The 22,232-nt window shown below is 39.6% G+C and overlaps 1 protein-coding gene across 6 annotated transcripts in view; it reads right to left on the bottom strand.

Moving 5' to 3' along the window:
- Positions 1-22,232, bottom strand: part of LOC124143981 (rho family-interacting cell polarization regulator 2-like) — a 119,882-nt gene that overhangs the window by 43,392 nt on the left and 54,258 nt on the right. For 4 of the 6 annotated variants that reach the window (XM_046513184.2, XM_046513183.2, XM_048385846.1 and 1 more), the window contains one exon: positions 6,598-6,654. Coding sequence is in view for 4 of the 6 variants with exons in the window: in XM_046513183.2 (XP_046369139.1) it covers positions 6,598-6,654 (57 nt within the window). In the remaining 2 variants the exon portion in view is untranslated. Of the gene's footprint in view, positions 1-1,198; positions 1,562-6,597; positions 6,655-19,855; positions 19,875-22,232 lie in introns of those variants that run through there. The other 2 variants (XM_048385848.1, XM_046513182.2) reach the window with 2 other exon arrangements.

The raw sequence follows: 22,232 nt of genomic DNA, 5'->3' as shown, positions 1-22,232 counted from the left end.
TCAACATAATGTCCTTATTGCAATAGCATTTCTTATTCTAATCCATAATAGGATGATGACCTAATGGCTGAGGATCTGAAGCACTCCAGGATGGGACCAAACCCCAGGGACTTATCTAGACCTGTTCAGACACTGATATTAGTCCACAAGTCTGCAGTAAATTTGAAAAAGAAATTCATAATTCATGTTAATACAGTTATAAGAAATATATGGCTGTGTGGAGTTGATGCAATACTGTTAAAAGCGAAGTTAAACCCAACTCACTCACTCACTCACTTGCATTTCACTGATAATGGATAAAATTAAGAGAAATAGGCATTATGGTATTAAAGCTCAAAATGTAAGAAACTAATAACTCAAAGTAATCCACAGTAGATTTGTATTACTAGAGTGAATGGAACCCGTGAAGATCCGGGGTAGAATAGGTCTTCAGCAACAAATGCGGGCCGTAAATGGCGACTATGCTTGTTGTAAGAGGCGACTAACAGGATCGAGGGGTCAGACTTGCTGACAAGGTTGATGCATGTTATTGTATCCCAATTGCGAAGATTGATGTTAAATCATTGGATTGTGTGGTCCAGACTTGATTATTTACAGACCGCTGTCATATTGCTGGAATATTGCTGAGTGTGGTGTTAAACAACAAACAACAAACAAACAAACAAAAACGAGAGTGAATGTGTGAGTGAGAAGTGTGTTATTTTCTTTAAAAAGTCTAACACGTACTGATAAGTGGGAAATAATTTTTCATGTCACAGGCTTTCTGCCCCCCTGAGCTGAAGCCTGTTTTATGTTACACGCACATAAACAATAAAAGTAAAAAAAAAACAACAAAAACCAAAAAAACAATGCACCAAATATTGTGTTTTTCCAGATTTGCCTGCATTCTAAGGGTTCAGTCAGTTGAGAATGCTGAGGTAAACCCCTGAAAACCAGACAGTAAAATAGTACAATGTTTCCTATTGTGCTACTTCTTCTATTGCATCAGTGCAAGGAAACAGTGCAAAACTCTAGTTTATAGAATTTGTCCGTCCTCTTTTTAAACACCCACTAATTAACCTTTCACACAAACCTTGCACTTAGAGTAGTTCTTCCATCCCAAACTGACTGACCTTACCCCAGTGTCCCTCCTTGCCCTTTCAAAAGTAAATGCCACGACTTCAGAATAATCTATTAATTAATGCGGGTCGAACCTTACCTGAATACAAAACAACTTTCTTCTTTGGAAAGGCCACAGCAGATTTACGGAACGACATTTGTCGAACTCTCAAAATCTGTACATTGCTTGGCCCCTTATAATGGCCAAGCTTTCTTCTTCCTCGTTCCAGCAACATTGTCCTGAGGATCCTTCAAACCACACCAACGATCACAAAATAAGCCACAAAGTCCAAATAATAATCCAATGTTGGTTGTCCACAACTGGTTATTCCACAGTGAGCAGTGTGATATGGATATTATCACATCGCCATCACCAATACCACCACCCTGCTTCAGCTGTCAGGGATTTGTGGCCGGACAATCAATGTGTTAACAGTTAGGTGCGACTCATACCAGCCAACAATGCTGCAACTTTCCACCAATGCCAGACAAGCTTGGTCCCACCACAAATCAAGGGCTGTACCTATGTAAGTGTTGGATTGGGAGAGCTGCAAATATTAACTCCCTTTAGACATAGATATTTCTTGTGTATTAGGTACGAATCTGGACGAAGGAAAGATGATTATGTCTACATTACACGCCATCGGATGTTTGGCAAGAATAATCAGTCGTCACTTACAAACAGAGAGCATCAATAAAAACAAAGAAAATCAATGAAGGGTTTGTGACATCCGTCGTTCCTGTCACGGACTTGTTGACGGAACCACTTTACCCAGCATCCTCTTTTCCTGGTTCCACACATTTCTAGAATAGCCCCCACACCAGGGAATGGACCAGTCTCAGCATATATTGTCTGATGACTTCAGCGTATCAACAGCAACAAACAGCGTCCATTTGTCAAACGGAAAATCACGAGATTTTACTGAAGGGCGTTTCTTGTGCATATTGGAACATGACGTCAATTTCTTTTTAATAGGAAACACATTTCCCTCTTAAAGTTACTCATAGTGTCCTTGATATAGCAATTACCTCAACAAAATGTCTGATACCATCAGCTTGGTATGCCAAAGAGAACCTAAACCTGTAACCTATGAATTTAACATGGGGAAAACCGGAGATAACCAGAGAATTATCACAGAATCATTGTGAAGACAGTAGATAGGCAAGACCTGTTTCTCAGTACAGATAAAGCCAACCCGAAAACAACGAAAAAAGAAAAAGTAAATTAAAAAAGTTAAAAAAAATATCTTGGAGAATGCACACTCACGTCTTCACTACAAAATAGATATGGTAACAATGTCACACTGCATGAACGACGTGACAAACTGAACAAAATCTGCACATACAGAAACATTCAGATAACCTTTGACGAACCAAACTAAATTATCAGAATTATCTTTTATAATTTATTTGTTCCCCACATACCGATTTGGATTTTTTCTAAAAAGTACCTGTAAAAATAAATTGTCAATCGAAGAGAATAACCAGCCTAGATTTTCTGCCGAAAGAGATTCAATTTGTCGTAAAGAGAAATAGCTCTTGAAATTATATGAATGGGCCACTGAAAATCAGTGATGACACCAGGTGTTCGCAAAATAAAACAAGCACAAAATTATGGTCACAAAACCTATTTGTTTGTTGCCCTCAATAATATTTAATCTATGTCATGGCTGTGAATTATTGAATCTTGACCCGACAATCCAGTGATCGATATCATGAGCATCGTTAAACACAAATGGCATATGATGACATGCAATTAGCCATGCCACCAAGCCTGGACCCCCAATCCATTGACTCGCCTCTTACAACAAGGTGAGGTGAAATGGGGTTTAACGTCGCGTCCAAGATTATTGCACTTATATAGCAACGTGCATGCACGTGTGTGTGTGGCTGCTTGTACTAGTCCGAACTGATGCCGATTTATAGTGCTAGCTCACTGGGATACCATGCCGCAGTTTAACATGAATACCCCACTCAGACACAGTATACTGACTCCGAGCCGACCAGTCCTTGTTGTAGCCCCTTAATGCCGAGCACAAGACAGGGTAACAACAAGTACCATCTTATAACGTTTTTTGGTATGACGCGGCCGGGTATCGAACCCCGGACCTTCCCCTCTCTGGGCGGACACTCTACCACTAGACCACGGAGGCGGTCCTCTTACAACAAGCCATCGGAGTACAATGAAACAGTATCAGTCACCAAGCCTAAGGCACCTGATCCCATTAGTTGCTGGGAACTTAGTAGTTCTAGCCCTGAATCCCATGGGGGCAAGAAACTTACCTTATGATATCATCCTGAATGTCTTATCATGTTTACAGGGTTTTCGTGACGGACAAATGTTGAAATTGGACGCAGAAAAAGAATATACTTCGTCCCGAGAGACACACAATAATAGTCACTGGACCTACAGCACGTCAAGAGCAGTTATGGATTTCTCTCATTTCATCCATCAATCATGACCACTGTCCACTGTCATCCCAGCCTCTACTGTTCACTACACCATTACATTAGTATACAGGACCCTCACATTGCCTGCAAGGACCCTTAAAATTATTTTTTGCGAGTCCCCTGGCCCTTACTTTTGAAAGTCAAAATAAAACCACATGAAGACTGAAATATTCAATCTATTTCTAGTCCCAGTACTATCTCACAAGAAAAACACAAGATTTATAATGTCTCCACTTCACACAGATAAATAGCCTCACAATTCAACACGATCATTAAACAATTTCATCTTCTAAAAACTAACTCATTGTATTCTCCAAATCTTGTTAAATTCTCCCCTTTCCCATTAAAATGTCTGACCTAGGACTGCCAGGAGATACAGTCTCCGCACACAGTGCACGATAAGTAGAGTGAGACAGGGAGATGTTCTCAGGGCACTGGTAACTCATACAGGATGTCAACGTAAATATCCCTTCATGATTCAACATGTGCAGTGGGAAAAATAATTAAACGAAGTATTTGAAAACTACAGTTCATGACTAATTAGGGGAAACAAAGGGTTTAAACAAGTGAAAAAATAAATTGGGATGAAATATGCTTGGTTGACGTCAAAGTCCTGAATTCAGCTTTTTTGTTATTTGATAGGAAGATTGAAACAAATGATGACTATTTAATATCAACTGAATAAAAAAACAAAACAATGAACATTTATTTCAAGTTAATTTAAAATTACAAAAATAAGTGATTATTTCACAATACAAAGTTTTAACTTAACCATAGCTTATGAGGGAGTTGGGTTTAGCACCATTTAAACGGTATTCCATTTATGTCATGGGCTGTCAGCTTAATGTTGGAGGAAAGCCAGACCTTTACGACTTTAGTGAAATCCATGGCACGGCAATGGTGCTGACAAACCTAGAAACATCATCGGGATGCACCTCTGCACAGTGAATTGTGGCGCCTTAGACGACAGGGTCACCCATTTCCCCCATAATAGTTTATGAAATATGAAACATTCTCTGGAGGAAGTCAATATGGTCTCAGAGCTGCAGATAACCTGCGTATTTGCGTAAAATACCCCCAAAACTATTCAAAACCCAATTACTTTCAATTATCTTCCGTACAGAAACGCATGCATTTAACGAAAAACTCAATTGTTTGAAAACAGCACCAGTAAATACCCAATGAAGATTTTTCAGCATGCGTACAACAGAGCTAATTTCCGAAACACAAATACAAGCTAATTTACTTCCCAAGTCAAGTCTATATTTAGAACATTATACACATCTAAAACACTATTTCATTTTTCTTTTAAATCTCAAAATTCTCACTCATTTTGGAAAAAAAAACAAATAGAGGGATGAATAGATAAATAAAATAATATAGGTTACCCAATGTAAAATGTAATAGCCAAATTAAAATAGTGAGTGAGTTTGATTTTACGCCGCTTTTGGCAATATTCCAGCAATATCACGGCGGGGGACACCAGAAATGGGCTTCACACATTGTACCCATGTCGGGAATCGAACCCGGGTCTTCGGCGTGATGAGCAAACGTTTTAACCACTAGGCTACCCGACCTCCCCCAAATTAAAATAGAAACCTTCAAGTAAAAACTCAATTGCTCATAAAGTCATCTGAAGCTCTGTGGTTTTGCACGAGGGAACATTGCTGTGAGAGTCACACGACCAAGTCTCACATCAGATAGTGTTAGTTCTGAACAATGAACATGATCAAGAATAAATTAAGTCGAGTCCTCTCGGGTGTGCACATTACAAACGAATCAAATCAGACACTCCTTTCACAAACAAATGGCTTACGAATTAAATATGTCACACATTCACAAGGGCGATCAGTCTTTTCCTCAAACACCAAGGCACATGTGACCTAATGTCGAAAGCACAGCAATTCTCTGATCATGCTGATGAGAGTTGCAAACTTTTAACCTTGTCAGAAACTCATCATCTTTGGTTTGAATCCCAGTTTGACGTTCACTCGTCTAATGTCAGAGTTGTAAAATTCCTTTTGTTATAAATAGTTGAACTAGTAATAGCCAGCTTATTTAAAGAACTCTACTCCAAAATGTTTTTCACACAGACTGTAATACAATTATTTGTTGTCACAATCGTCAAAAGTAAGAGTCCAATTAGTGTCCACCTCTCCGCATCAGACACTGGAAACAACCATAGAGTTGCTATCACACATGAACGTGAACTCATCGTTCCTGTAACTATCCAAGGCTGTCATCCCCATATAATACCAATAACAAGTCAGGTTAGGATAAATACACATTGCCCTGGTGGACATGTGCAAAGCTGTGTTCCATTATCAAACTATCTGAATGAATAGCAGCCAAAAGAGATTTGCAGAAGTTGTCTTGCAATATGATCCCAATAAAGTGTTGATCAAAACCATACGTGGTCCACATGTAACTCGTGTACTGACGATGTCGAGTACTCCTTTGCCCTCCATGACCTTAGTCAAAATAACAGGAACATCATTTCAACAAAACAACTTAAACATGTTGTGTTGTGTTGTGGAGTGGTGGTGACGTGTTGTGGCATATTGGTGATGTGTTGTGGCGTGGCGTGGCGTGGCGTGGCGTGGCATGGCGTGGCGTGGCGTGGCGTGGAGTGGAGTGGAGTGGCGTGGCGTCTGGTTGTAGTTCAATGTTGTTGAAGTATTCCAGCTATATCACAGCAGCCTGTAACTCATCATATTAAGTCTGGACCAGACAATTCAGTCATCCATATTGTGAGCCCATGAAGATCCGGGGTAGAATAGGTCTTCAGCAACCCATGCTTGCTGTAAAAGACGACTATGCTTGTCGTAAGAGGCAACTAACAGGATCGGGTGATCAGGCTCGCTGACTTGGTTGACGCAATTACGTGGATCGATGCTCATGTTGTCAATCACTGGATTGTCTAGTCCTGACTTGATTACTTACAACCTGCAGTCATATAGCTGGAATATTGTTGTGTGCAGCATTAAACGACAAACAAACAAACAAACAAAATTTGTTATAAAACAATTTCCGGCAATCACTACTCACTTTTCTTGAAGCGTCCATCTCTGGAATGGTCCAGGTACCCATGTTTTTGTATGAAACCTGAAAGAAGAGAAAGTTGTTTAGAATTGTGTCACAAAAAACCCAACTAAGTTTGGGTGATGTACAGAGAGCCCTCTAAGACCAGCACAAGCCGATAACCAGGAAGACCAGGTCGACCTAGAGTTCCTGATTGTGACTTGAACTCTCCAAGTGGCATATTTCCTTGTGAACCAATACTTCCCTTATATCCCGGTCAGTGTATAACAATACACATTGCACCATGCACCCAGTATAACACAGTCAGTGTAAAGACAGACACCACAGCATACAGCCCCATGTAAAACACACCCAAAGATATTAATGTTACATAACGCACCAGTCTCTGTCAACAAGTTAATTTTGAGAGAATGTTGTCACACAAAGTGGATTATAGAGCAGACATGACCAGTGTAGACAAGATTAATTGTCAACTAACAGATGAACACAATAGCTGCTCTTCATAGAGTTCACCACACAAATATCTACATCCACCCATAGAGGTCAAGGGGTCATATACTATTACTAACATGTCATTATGAAAATTATAAGTTCATACGTTGTAAGTATACAATTTAATTGTCAGAATCACTAACCTTCTTGAATAATTATTTTATAAATAATTCATAAAATTTTATCTTATTATCTGTTTCTGAACTACACATATGCTTAATATTGTTCCAGTAAAATCGTAAAATAGATGTAGACTTTTTGATATGTCCCTTCTTGTGGAACAGTGCTATCAGCTGATATCATTATCTATCTTTGGATACGCAAGTCTAAAGTTTTCTAGTGCTACGAGAAATAAGAATTCCCTCAACAGAAGTTCTGTCTTCGTCAAAGTTCAGAATACCTCCATGTTCAAAACAACTGTATGGTATCCAAAAAACGAAAGAAAACAAACATATCACCATCTTGTTAATTTTTACCTTGCACTTCCTTCATCTGTGCCACTTATCAAACACTTATTGTCATCCAAGTTGAGTAACACAAACAGCTGGAGAGAGATCATTGGCGGTACGCTGCTTTTAGCAGTATGCTATATCACAGCAGAGGACACCAAGAATGGGTCTTATTGTACCAGGTTAGAACCGAACCCTGGTCTTTGGTGGACAGCTTTTTGCAACATCACCAGCTACCCAACCATCCACCAGCATCAGGAACACTTTCCAGAGTGAGCGAGTGAGTTTGGTTCAGAGCTCCTTTAAACAGTATTTGGGTCTGAGCATAGTTTGTCTGATGGATGGATGTGAAAGAAAGCCCAAGTGACGCAGACTTCAGGCACTGACCACTTTGGTGAAACCCAAATCATAGTGAGTTCTTACAAAGTGAGTGGGGTTTAACACAGCTTTGAACAGTATTCCAGTTATATCATGGCATGCCAGCTTATTGTGGGTGGAAAGTTTGAAGTGATACAGGTCGTACGCGTTGAGGAAACCCACACACATAAGTATAGTGCTGACAAACCTATAAACATATTCTGAGCGACCGGGATTGAAACCCATGATCATGCTTCTGGCATGTCTAAAGGTATGCAATTTTACACAGCCAACGTATGTGTCACCAGTGCCCCTGTTTCCTGAGTGAGTGAGTGAGTGAGTGAGTGAGTGAGTGAGTGAGTGAGTGAGTGAGTGAGTGAGTGAGTGAGTGAGTGAGTGAGTGAGCAAGCATCAAGTCTCATGTTGTAGCCATTATTGCAACACACAGTAAGCTATGTAATTGGGCATGAGGAACAAGTGATCAATAGCATGAGACCTGGAATAGAACAGAATAGGTCACCAGAAACCTTAGGCCTGTCATATAGATGATAAATGAATCAGGCAGTCAGGCTCTATGACTTGCATGCCATTGTACCCCCCAATATAAACCCAGAGTCAAGTATTATCATGGGACTCAATCATTTACAGGCCACTGTGGTAGATCTGGAATTATTGTTCTGTGGCACAAAACAAACAAAACCAATAACAAGAGTACAAGAGTTTGAACTACTTACAGAATGAAGGCTATAACAGAACAGAAAAGATCATTATCTGATTATTCTGTTACGTATGATATCATGACCCTCTTATCTCATACTGATCATATCACACCCCTGATACAACCATATAAAACATGCAGGGTCATAGATTTGCACAAGTCTCTAAGGCAACGATTGTTACTTCAAATATTTCTAAGCTATATAAGTAATAAAACAAGTTGTCCCTATAAAAGCCTGGTGTCCTTAGAAACTGTCCACTAATCTAAACTTGCTTATTATAATAGAATGACTATAAACCATGGACTTATTATTCAGTACAGCCTTGGAGCAAGGCTATTGGGGTGATATACTAGTTATATCCTACCACTATACAACACAACACAAGCAGGAAACTCACAGGTCTCATATCCAAGGGCAACTTCCTTATACTTGGATGGAGCAAGGTAGTCCGAGCTATCGAAATAAAACACCTCCCTCATTTTGTTGTGTTCCCTTCTCAGGATGACACGACACACCACAGTTGGCGTGTCTATCCCAAGGCTCAATGCTACTGCAGACTTCTTCCTCACAATCCTGCTCTCTCATATAAACACTCAACAAGCACCAGATTTCAAATATTGTCACTCATCTCAACAGCTGTCATCTGTTTTAAAGCAGATACAGTAGTGTCAGGATTATTGAACAGAATTAACCAGGAAACAAACCTTATATTTCCATATACAAAACAGTATCCAGGCACAATTAATGTCTAAGTGTTTTAAGAAAACATGCCAGGTTATACTGGCCTTGTTAAACTCGAAGTAAAACAGAAGTCAATACAAGAAACAATTCATGGAGGCTCCTCAGTCTTTCCAAAAGGATTCTCCAAGTTCTCCAAGCTAAACAGGTGATCACCGCAACAGATAGCTGCTGAGAATTCTTCCAAGCTTTGACGTATTTGACAGTTGTTTCCTCCACCAGGTCTTCAGATCCACCATAAAGCTGCCAATATCTGCTTTACCAAGCCACAATTAATCCAGAGATAATGAATGCAGCTGAACCGAATCCAATAAGGCTTCCACCATCAACACCCCTCAGTGAAAACCATGACCACAGGTGTCTTTACCTCAACCTTCTCGCTATGGCTAATAAAGCAACTGTTGGAATCATTTTCAACTTGAACTTAACGAGCAAGAGGAAAAGCTCTTGTACAGGTGGTTTAGCACACAGAATTAGCATGAACCGCATGCCTCAAGGGCTATTAACCCCTTCTTAGCATGCCTGTAACACATTCACCAGACTAATGAAAAAACAAGGAGACAGCAGACACCCCTGTCACAACCCCAACACTGGCCAGAAACTCGCCAAGGCCAATCAGCCTGCGTGAGGCCACACAAAACTTTGTTGGCGTTTAAGAAGTTTAAAACTTGACTGATGACTGATGACCTTTACTGCGAGGCATATGTGGCATTGCACAAATAACACAGCTTTAGGTACCAAACTAAACGTGAAGTGCAAGCTATACAACTAACTGTTAGCAATACTGAAATATGGAAGATGGGTTAAGTCAAGAGTAATCAGGTGTATCACGTAACACTTTTTGTCTGTTTGTTAATTAACACCGCATTCAGCAATATTCCCGCTAAATGACAGGTCTGTAAACAATCTGGACAAGACAATCCAGTGACTGACATCATGAGCATCTATCTACGCATTTGGGATATGATGACATGCATTATTTACAGAACGCTGTCACATAGCTAGAATATTTCTGAGTGAGACATTAAACAAAAAACAAGAAAAAAAACATTCCCCAAATGACCCATGTTTGAACTTATGTTTGGCCACACCATCTGGAACAGTTTTCTCACGGGTTGACCGAACTGACTGAGTTTTAGAGTCTGTAAGTTATGATCATGAAACAGTTATTTTCTGTAAAGGCCTCAATGACCAGCATTCAGGAGATGGTCACTCCTGTCAGCACGTCTGTAATCGCTGGGACAATATTTGTGTTTCAGTGATGTGGAATCTCTCCTCTCCTCAGCATAACCATTAGTGTCAGTGTGGGCATCAAGCCACTGCGAACTGCCGCCACAAAGGCTGAGCAGCTCGTGCACAGCATACAAAGGCAGTCACATTATTACTTTGACCACGGAACTATTTTAACAGCTTTTTTCTGGTAAAACATACAAAAGAACCCAAGCTTAAATTTGAAACGAAGCTATGATAAAACTACAACAAAATTCAAGCTTTACAAAAAGGTTTAATTCATAATATAAGGTGTTAAAATCCACAAGAAAATCAAATACAAAAGGTTTCTCAATAATGACAAGTATTGGTCATTTGTTCAGCACATGCATTGTACATCTTGAAACTAGCCCGTGAAGATCCGGGTAGAAAATAGGTCTTCAGCAACCCCATGATGCTTGCCGTAAAAGGCGACTATGCTTGTAAGACACGACTTAAACAGGATCGTTTAGCCAGGCTCCCTGACTTGGTTGATGAATGCATAGATAGATGCTCATGATGTCAAACACTGGATTGTCTGGTGCAGCACGATTATTTACAGACCAGAATACAATTACAAAATAATGCTGAGTGCTGCGTTACACAACAAACAAATAAGCATCTTGAAACTTTCAATGGTTTCCTAAACAAGTGAATAACAAACCCATAAAAGGCCTCAAAATGAAAAGTGTATAATTTTCAACTTTTAATATGTTGTAACATCAAGGAATTGTATCAAGGACTTCATTTTTCCAACAGTAAAGACTAGCCAGTACCAATATAATCATGTATGGGCCATACTCCCATAATACAACACTCTCCTCACCCTGTATTGCACATGTAGTTACATCCTGTTACACAAGTACAGTGATGTCAGGTAGTAACCCTTGAACCTCTTCAAGTCAAGTGACCTTCTGTGACAAGTTCAATTACGATCCTATGAGAAGAGGCATTGTTACATTTGCCCGCAAAAAAAACCAAACATAATGTGAAAATATGTCTGTTGAGTCAAAAAGAGTCAAAGGAAGTCATCGTCTGTCAAAAAAGCTTTCATAAGATTATACAGATCCCAGAAAAAGAATGTCACACAAAATTGCAAAAACTAGAATTGACAACACAACAGTAAAAAAACCTGCGTTTTTCTGAAAAGTTAATCTGACAACCTACCCACTGGTGTGTCTTCAATGGATACTTTCACCAAATGTGCAGAAAAGCCCATGGAAAAAACTGCAAACCTCTATTTATTTGAAAGTAAGTGTCTAATTCATCTAGAGGACAAAGAAATGTTTCAACAAGCGAACCAAACATTTTATTTCATCTGCGATCACACCTTCCAGTGCAGACAGACCGAAACATTTGATAACTTTAGCAACCTTCCCGGGAGCTTCTCAAGAAGGTAAATACAATCCATACAAGTAACAGTGAAGGTATTGTTAAACATCATCATTCAAACCACAGGCAACATTCCTCCCAAGGACTCTGATAAAATCTCAAACATATCCTTATAATGCTCATCGCTGTACTATCTGCAAATATCCACCAACATGTCACAATCTGCTTTGTGTCAAGAAACATATCGCTAAAATAACTCTCGAAATATTTTAACAAATTCTGTGTATGGAGTCATGGTAGTAAGATTTGTCAACTCGAAATGGAGGAGACGGGTATTTTGCTGTAGACAAATTGCATTTTCATGATTTTATCAACTTTTTATCGACTAACAAATTTAAAAAAATCTTTAAGACATTCTGACAATCAATGTCTATCTTCTTGACAGGCAATAAAATTCCACACAGTGTCGTGTATGTCCCATTAGTCCCTTCAACTGCTGATACTATCACAGCCTCACTGCACACAGACTTGGACATTATGAATGCAGCACAAAGCACACAAAATCACTGTTTGGGGACAAAACATTACGTGTTTCAATTTAATATAGATATCATGAAAAGTTAATTAAGCCAGATAAAAAAAACAAATCGTATTTTTTCCCATTCAAACAGTGCAACACAAGACCAAACTTTACATACTTCTGACATACATCTGCATGATCAAACAAACTAGAAACTATGGAGCAGGAATGATCAAGAATACACTTACCAAAAGCAGATCAACAATTCTGTAAAACAGGTAATTTTGGCAAGTTGTACAAGGAGGACTTCAAACTAAGGTCTATTTACCTTGACCACTGGACCGGCCTAAGTTTGAAATTGTATTTGGTTTAGGTTAAACACAGCTCAGACATATTCCATGGCAGGGTCACGGCTCACTACTTACGTAAGTCCACTATCAAACACTGACTCTAAATTGGCTGGATGGAACGTGACCAACTCAATAAAAAAATGTCACAAATTTACTGGAACCATTTAGTTAGCCATATTAGTATTGCTACAGACACTGGAATCTCAAATGTTTAGTCCCCGGAATAAAGTTATTTTATCTTAAACTATATCTATAACATAAAAAAATAATCCAAATGGAGCCCAGAACAATGCTTAATCCTAGAGCTGAGGCAATCTAGACTTGCTAAATCATTCTAGACTTGATTTGGATTCCTTTTCTAATTTATTCCCAAGGGTGTGGGAGACTGTCCTGTTCTGATGCCTATTTCAAGACAGGACAAGGTATTGTAAGCTGTGCCATGTCTGGAACCAAGACACGGTTTCAGTGACACATTTCAGCATTACCTACAAATTTAGTGTCCAATACATGCAATTGTTTTCATGAACAATGTCTAGTTCATCATGTTCATTTGAACACATCTGCTAACTTTCATAATATTTCCATAAGTTTTGCGTATTTCTTAAATTTATCAACATATGGACAAAATTGGCTCCAACCTTGTCCTTTAACAACGATCCTCTTGTACATTTCCAGGAATGTGAGCATCCTCTAGGACCTACAGTGTGGATCTCCCCTAAACCTTGTATGAAACCAATTTGCTAAATTCAAAACTGTGTGGGTATCGTATCATCAATCTGCCTCATTTCCTGTTCAACCGCATCATAAGAAGCACTGAGTACAATCAAATACAGCCAGCAAAATGTGAAGCAAGAATCTATTGAAATGACATTGATCTTACCTACTTCCAGTTCAACATCACAAAGCCACCTTCATGACCTAACATGTCACATCTGATGAATAACTAGACTTGCATAAGTCTCTCAGGAAAGGATTATTAGTTAATCATACTTCCTAGATTCATAACTAAAAAGGACAAGTTGTCCCTTGCCTTATAAGGTAGACTTGCTACACATCCATGGACTTATCGTGTAGTACAGCCTTGGAGGAAGGCTAGTGAATAACGTCCACGGCAGGTAAACAGTGGCGATGCTAATCCCAGCATTGTATTATAACATAAGAAATAATCCCCATACTTACAATGCACTGTTTTACATGGACCCACACACAACTGACCGCCAGATACGTAATTCCTCTCAACTTTCATTCTGACTTGACCACTGAGAATTCAAAAATGGAAGACCAAACTTTCTTCCCATCCCAAATTTGTAAAGGCAATTGAAAATTAACCTCTGAAATCTGACCTCTGACATGATGGGGATGTAATCTGGTGTTCCAGCTTGTATCAATTTCACCAATTGTCCTCCTCCTGCTCTCAGAATGAGCCCCATTGGCTGTAACGTACTGTCACTTGAGGTAGGTGTGACCTGGGGTGGTGCCTTATATAAATATCTGTCCAGCGAGGTGGACATGCCGGTTACAATGTTCTACAGGGGTCATGAGGTCGGACTAGCTCCCTACAGGCTAGCAGGGTATGAATGACTGCATTAACAGGTGCAGATCTGTTCAATGAGGTAGAAAATCCCATTAATATGATGGGCACTTCGGTATGTTGATTATGAAATTGAAAGATTGGACCCTTATCACTGAAGGTCGCTATAGGGAGTAGCAGTACTATGAAAAGAATGAGGACATACATAAACAGCTTCAGATTGAATAGATATTCCGTGTGCGAAATACGCTACAGTCGGAAAGCGCACGTTAAATCTCCTATATCAGTAAGTCAGTCAGAATAGATATCACAGGACATCAGCAAGTTCACTGGCAGTTTGCAGAGCTACAGATAAGCTGCGTATTAGCGTAAAATACCCCACAAAACTATTCAAAACCCAATTATACTTTCAATTAACTTGCGTACAGAAATGCATGCATAAAATTAAAAACTCAATTGTTTGAAAACAGCACGCATAAATACCCAATGAAGCTTTTTCAACGTGAGTACAATGGAGCTAATTTCCAAAACACAATTACGAGCTAAGTTACTTTCCGAGTCAAGCCTATATTTAAAATCCGTACATACATCTAAAACATTATTTCATTTTTTGTTTTAAATGTCAAAATGTTTACTAATTTGGGGAAAAACCCAAAAGAGTAATTAAGAGATGAGTGAAAGATATTGGTTACCCAAATGAAACATGTAAAAACCCAATTAAAATAGAAACCGTTAAGTAAAAACTGAATTGCTCAAAAAGTTATCTGGAGCTCTGACTTTGGTTTGTACACTTTAACTGGTCATCAACAGATCCAGTACAGGGTTGCAGGGACGTGCATGTACTTAACATTATATAAATCTATCTAATAATATATTATTTTCAAGGTAAATTGTGTAGACAAACAGTGAATGTATACCAAACTAAGATTGTTTGGTAATAATAAAAAAAATTTAAATTACACAATTAAAATTTTTCAAAAATTAATTTTCCTTTCCCAATATGCTCCATCAATAGGTGTCAGGTTTCAAAAGCATTGTGACACATGTTGCTCACAAAAAGGCGTTTGTTTGGTGACATATTTATCAAGATTCTAGATTTTTCTCACACACAGTAGGAAATCCCTTAAGATAATCCTGTACCTATTTATCATTTGTCACTATCTCATTGTGTTGGAAATATCCAGTGTTCAAAATTAAGTTCGGGGTCATTAAGGTCTGCTTCAACAGTGTTTGAATATTGGGAATCTTGGGTTCTGTTAACATGGGGGTGCAAGTGACAAGGAAGTCTAGGACTCATCTGCCTCAACTTCTGACACTGTCTCGTTAAAGGGGGTCCTCGCATGAGCTCATAGCTTGTTGCCCACTTTCACATCAGTGAGGATGTAATTAGTACCCTGTCTGACACTCACGCTTTGTCTTGTGTATTCAGGGTAGTCAACAGTATTTTAGATAAATCATAGTGTGTCAGATGAGGTGAGGTGAAATGGGGTTTAACGTCGGGTCCAAGATTATTGCACTTATATAGCAACGTGCATGTACGTGTGCGTGTTTGTGTGGCTGCTTGTACTAGTCCGGACTGATGCCGATTTATAGTGCTAGCTCACTGAGATACCATGCAGCAGTTTAACATGAATATCCCACTAAGACACAGTATACTGACTCCGAGCCGACCAGTCCTTATTTTAGACCCTTAATGTCGATCGAGCGCCAGACATGGTAACAACAAGTACCATCTTTTAACGTCTTTTGGTATAACGCGGCCGGGAATCGAACCCTGGACCTTCCGCTCTCCGGGCGGACGCTCTACCACTAGAACACGGAGGCGGTCTCATAGTGTGTCAGCCTGATGGAGGTCAGTGAAACCAACATGGTAATCGGTTTCTGACACACCTAAGGGATGCAACTCTGCACAGTGAACTGACACCTCAGACGATAGGGCCAGCAGTTCACTAGTTTTGTTTAGTTTTTTAACGCCGCACTCAGCAATATTCCAGCTATATGACGGTGGTCCGTAAATAATCGAGTCCAGACCAGGCAATCCAGTGATTGACATCATGCGCATCAATCCACGCAACTGGGGTCGATGGCATGCATCAACCAAGTCAGCGAGTCTGAGCTCCCGATCCCATTAGTCGCCTCTTGCAACAAGCATAGTCGCCTTTTAAGGCAAGCATGGGTTGTTGAAGACCTATTCTACCCCGGATCTTCACGGGTTCACCTTAAAGTAAATAAGAAGTTGTGATTCATAAATTGTGTCTACTTTGTCATCCGGCAACTGCTAAGAAATGCCTATCAAACAATAGATAGATGACACCAGTGAGCGAAGAATCTTAAATTCTTTAACTAAGTATAATCTACTTTCACACTGAATGACAAGTCCGCAAGGATAGATGAGAGTCATCGAGCCAGAGTGTTCTGACAACATGTCATTGAGGTAGGTTTCCATTTCATCCCTGGGGGCTAAATCCAATTACCATCAACAGGTAAGTGTTTACCTGCATGATGGACACAAGTCCACAACAATGACCAAGGACCGGTCAGCTGGTCAAGTTGGGCGTCAAGTTGACGGTTGGCACCCACCTACTAAGTTCTGTGTCATTCTGAGGATGGAAGTATTGCAGAGAGATACAACAATCTCACAAAACATAAAATGTTCTTCTTCGGATTAAAATTCATATTTTTCCATTATTGCTTTTTCAAACTGTCCATATTCAAACACATAGGCGACTGGAAAAAGCAATAAAACTGCTAAACACGAAACTAAGTATGTGCAGTTAAACACAACGACAGCCACTCTTTAAACCATAAAATTACATTAAACTAAACCATTAAACCAATTGCATAACTAAATACATGTAAAATTCTGTAAACAAATATTTCAGAACCAAATATCTTGACACTTAAAGAAAAATATTGTTTCTCACAAACTTGTAACAGCAGCAAGTGCAACAGCTTACAAACCACCTTTCCACAATAGCCTTGTAATCCGAGACTCCCAAACACACACCTATTCATTGCCCAATCTCAATCTGCCTTGTTATACATCTCCTGTTATGCAATTATCTCCCTTTATCCTACTGAGCAGCCATTTTGATTAATGTGCTTGTTACAGCCAATAATACTGGCTGTGCCCATCATTGTAAGCCTACAGCCTTACATGCACATATCACAGCTGAGTAGATTAGAACCATGCTGTTCCACACTGTCATATTACATCGACAAATATTCGAAAAATGTCCCAGATGAAGCTGACACACTCTCTCTCATTCACAATTATTGCTCGACATTTTCTAGTAAATCCCTTCAACACACTCAGACAGGATAAACTCAAACATTCCTCCTCTCTCGAGAATTACTGAGATACGGGTCCCTCATAATCTTAACTACAAACACACACGTAGGTGTGAATCACATTTGGTGATATGACAGATTAGGGGTGTAGTAATTTATTTGTACTTGATACAGTGTTGGAAGTTGAGTTAATGGATTTGTAGCTAGGAATGTCAGACAATACAGGATTCCGCTAGTCAGTGGAGTGACTGAGGAGAGTTTTCCACAGCTCTTGCAGCATCATAAAGGCTTAATACCCGTAGATGCAAGAAATATTTGAGTGAGTGAGGTAGGCGAGGTGAAATGTCGCATCCAAGATTACTGCACTAATATAGCGATATGCATGCATGTGTGCGTGCGTGGCTGCTTATACTAGTCGGACTGATGCAGATTTATAGTGCTACCCCATGTTTTAGCCCCTTAATGGCCAGCCATGGTAACAACAAGTACCATCTTTCAATGTCTTTTGTTATGACGTGGCCGGGGATCGAACCCCGGACCTTCCGCTCCACGGGCAGATGCTCTACCACCAGACCACTGAGTGAGTGAGTGAGTGAGTGAGTGAGTGAGTGAGTGAGTGAGTGAGTGAGTGAGACTTAAGTATCACATCATGAGACATGATTAACACTGTCAAGGATAACAACACATCAACATAATCGAGTCTGGACAATACAATCCAGTGACTGACATCATGAGTATCAATCTATGCAATTGGGATACAATGAAATGCATCAACCAAGTCAGCAAGCCTGACCACCCGATCCCGTTAGCCGCCTCTTATGCAAGCATGGTCACCTTTAACAGCCATCATGGGTTGCTGAAGACCTATCCCCCACCCGGATCTGCAAGAGTCCCCAGAAATTAAATCTCATTAAGACACCAAAAGAACATACAGGGTTAAGAACATTAATGCACCCCTGAAGCAACTTTTACCCCCAAACAAAACAAACAACATACCTTTCAAACATGATTCTGTCTCAAGAAATTGCATATATGCCTTGACATCATTCACACCCACACTGTAATTCAAGTATCATTGAAACACAAGTCCATATTGGCAGAGCAATTCCAACATCATTAAAACACAAGTGCACAAATACTGCCAGTAGAGTAAACATGGTAAATACTGTGTGTGAACTGGGTTACAACTCTACGGTCAACAATGACAAGCCATGCAGAACAATGACATCAAATCAGGAGATATCGATCAATTCCAGCCTTCAGTGTAGTCAATTATTTAAAACAAACCAATGACTAATTTCCCCTGGGGATTTCCCATTTTATGCTTACTGGGTGGTACTTGAGGTTACATTGAAGTTATATTTAGCCCTTAATATCTAACAGGGGCGGTGGTAGCCTAGTGGTTAAAGCATTCGCTCATCACGCAGAAGACCCAGGTTCGATTCCCGACATGGGTACAATGTGTGAAGCCCATTTCTGGTGTCACCCGCTGTGATATTGCTGGAGTATTGCTAAAAGCGGCGTAAAACCAAACTCACTCACTCACTCAATATCTTACACATCCAGTTCAGAATAAAGTGAAATTCAGACATCTCTTTGAAACATCTGCAGTCATCTAAAGATGACAATCTCCCCTAGCAACTTGTTGAACCTTTAAGACCACTGGCCATCTGTCCCATGTATATATACGAGACCATGGACTCAAACCCAGATCTTCGGTGTAGCTGGTGAACACCTGAACCACTGGGCTCAAACCCTCAAGCGATGGAGAGTCTGAGTGCGGGAATATCATTCAAAACCCTAAAGAAATCTGACTAAGCTTAAACGCCAGCAGGGAAGTCACTAGAGCAGAAACTGGCTGTCATGTACTAAACATAGTCATATATAGGTCATATTGATCAGTGATCACATAAATGGGTACTGAATAGCACATTATCATGATTATCATTACCACTGTTTTTGCAGATAAGCTTATACAATGTTCAACTTAAAACATGAAGTCAAAGGGTCCTTGTCATAGTTTTGCTGATTAAATAATAAGCAGCAAACACTTGTCCCATCATCTGGGAGTTATACATGATATCACGTAGGAGTTATATATATCACCCCAGAGTTATACATGATATCATCCTGAGTTATACCAATATAAGGAACATAACTGCACGGTACACAGTTGAGACACACCCCATGAACTAACAACAAAACACACGATAGTAGAGTATTCCTGCCACATTTACCTTGTTGGAATGATTACTCTCGGGAGCCTTCTGCTGGAAAGTAATGGCTGACCTTTGTCCAAGCATGGCTAATCTAGTTCCCTACCGTAGTCACCCATCTAGTTCCCTACCATAGTTCCCCTAATAATAGTTGATCACCATTAAGATTCTGCCTATTAAAACATAGCAATTACGCTGTTTCCAAATAAATTTATTTCAAGATAATAACCATCTGATTAGAATTTGTTGTCTGGGTATTTTTTAACAGCGTACGCACCATTATTCCAGCTCTATGACAGATGGTCTGTAAATGATGGACTTGGGTCCAGTCAAACCAGTTATTGACAGTATGATCCATGTTGTCGGGGTACAATGACACGCAATCAACCAAGCCATCGAGGCTGACCACCTGATCCATTCAGTCAGCTCGTATGACCAGCACAGGGGGCTGGGGACCAACTCCTGGAATCCCCAGTGGGAGGGCACTTTTACATGTCACATGCTTTCTTCATTTACTTTCATTGCAAACTGGCTTATTGTAATTTCTAAAAATTAAAAGACATCCACTAGGTGCATAACAAAGTTTTAAATCAGCTAATCTTGAACTTAATGCCAAAGAATTGAAATTTGTTACTTTGAAATTTTCACAAAAAATTGAATTAAAATTTAAAAAATTCAAATAATCAATTCTAAACAGATGCCTTCAAGCTGTAAGTAAAGTATCCAAATATCCATAATATTTTAGCTTACTACATTTTTTCAAAAGGTTAAAACTGATTATCAAGCAAAAAATGTTGTGATCATAATTGGATGAAGAAAACATAACATTCCATGTGTCTGATCATTTCACTTGTGACACAAAACAAATGCTGCTAAAAACTAAAAGCCAAACAAATAACAAGATGACAGGTCTGTATCGGAATCTAAGCCGACCACCTGGGTCAACAGTGATGGATCTCTCACACAACGAGACACGTAAATCCTCACGCGCACCTCTTCCTCCTCTGTTTATGGATGTACATTTTTAATCAGACATTCTACTTGGTTTCCACCTTACAACATATTCCACCAGTTTATAATTAAACTCGGTCATCATGACCAAACTCGAACAGCTGGGAACATTGGGAGGCCATCCCTCTTGGTGGAGAAGCTGGCAAGAGTTGCTTCCCTTTACCACACCAACCGGCAGTCATACTCATGCATCTCTCAGTCTCCCTATATAACCAGTGCCAGTGTTTGAAATACCTTCCAACATGGTCTGTTTAACATGCTTGTCCAATGGTCTGGTTGATTTTTCTTTTTTGATATACCGTATTTGACGTAATAAGCGCCCCCGACCGATATTTGCTAATATATTGGCTGGTGAACAATCCAAATTGGCACCCCTTCCGATTGATCAATGTACACAAGACCCATTTTTTCGCGTATAATACACACTCGTGTGTTATATGTACCCTTAATTATGGTACATAAACATTTCAGGCTGTCAGCATAAACCACAAAATTTATCTCACCAAAATAATATTCTAATAAGAGCCCCCTGTTCCTAATTTTAAGAGTGCCCTGGGTGCTTATTACGTTGAATACGGTAGTTGAAATTTGTACTTATTTATCTTCCTTACTGTACAGTAAAGTGGAGAAAGATGTGGATTGGCAACTTTATAAACGGACTGGCAACCTTTACACTTTCCAGTCCGGCATTATCTGAACTTTCTACTGCCAGTGACCGTATATCTCTTTGTATTCTTGGTAAACGTTCATCATATGAACATCCTTCACAGATTGGTCTGAAAGTAGGTCAGGGGTGGTTACTGGAACAGGTGCTTGATAAAGTATACAATAAGCAAATGCATGCTGCATTTTGACAAAACCATTAACTACGAATGAAACGTATACCTTTATTGGAAGTTGAATGGCAGATAATGTATCACTTTGGACATTTTGATTGGTCATATGGCTTGATTGACAGGTGACATGAGGTTAACAGATGGATTCCTGCTGCTGACATCCAAAGTCAGTTGCCCTGTAAGCAATATTAATTGTTGTTCATGTGGTCAACCACAGGTTGGCCTCAAATTAATTTATACAGGTCTATTGTGTCATTATGGAATATTGCGGACTGCAGCATAAAACAATATTCACTCACGCACACAACAATCCAAACTGACATTTTACATTATCAGTCACAGAGCATATTTCAGTCACGTGCTAATGTAAACAACAAACAAATTAATAATACTACCAGGCATCCATCACCGAACAACCAAGGCCCTGGAAGAATACTTATTGTTATGCATACATGTCCACCATGTGGATATTGATATTGATATGATTCTCTTCACATCAGATGAGTGAGTGAGTGAGTATTGTTTTACGCTGCTTTTAGCAATATTCCAGC

The sequence above is a fragment of the Haliotis rufescens genome, unplaced genomic scaffold, assembly GCF_023055435.1.
Source record: "Haliotis rufescens isolate VD_foot unplaced genomic scaffold, xgHalRufe1.0.p SCAF_6, whole genome shotgun sequence".
In the NCBI taxonomy this organism is placed as follows: domain Eukaryota; kingdom Metazoa; phylum Mollusca; class Gastropoda; order Lepetellida; family Haliotidae; genus Haliotis; species Haliotis rufescens.
Note: the sequence above shows the minus strand (reverse complement) of the source record. Positions and strands in the feature narration are given on the sequence as shown.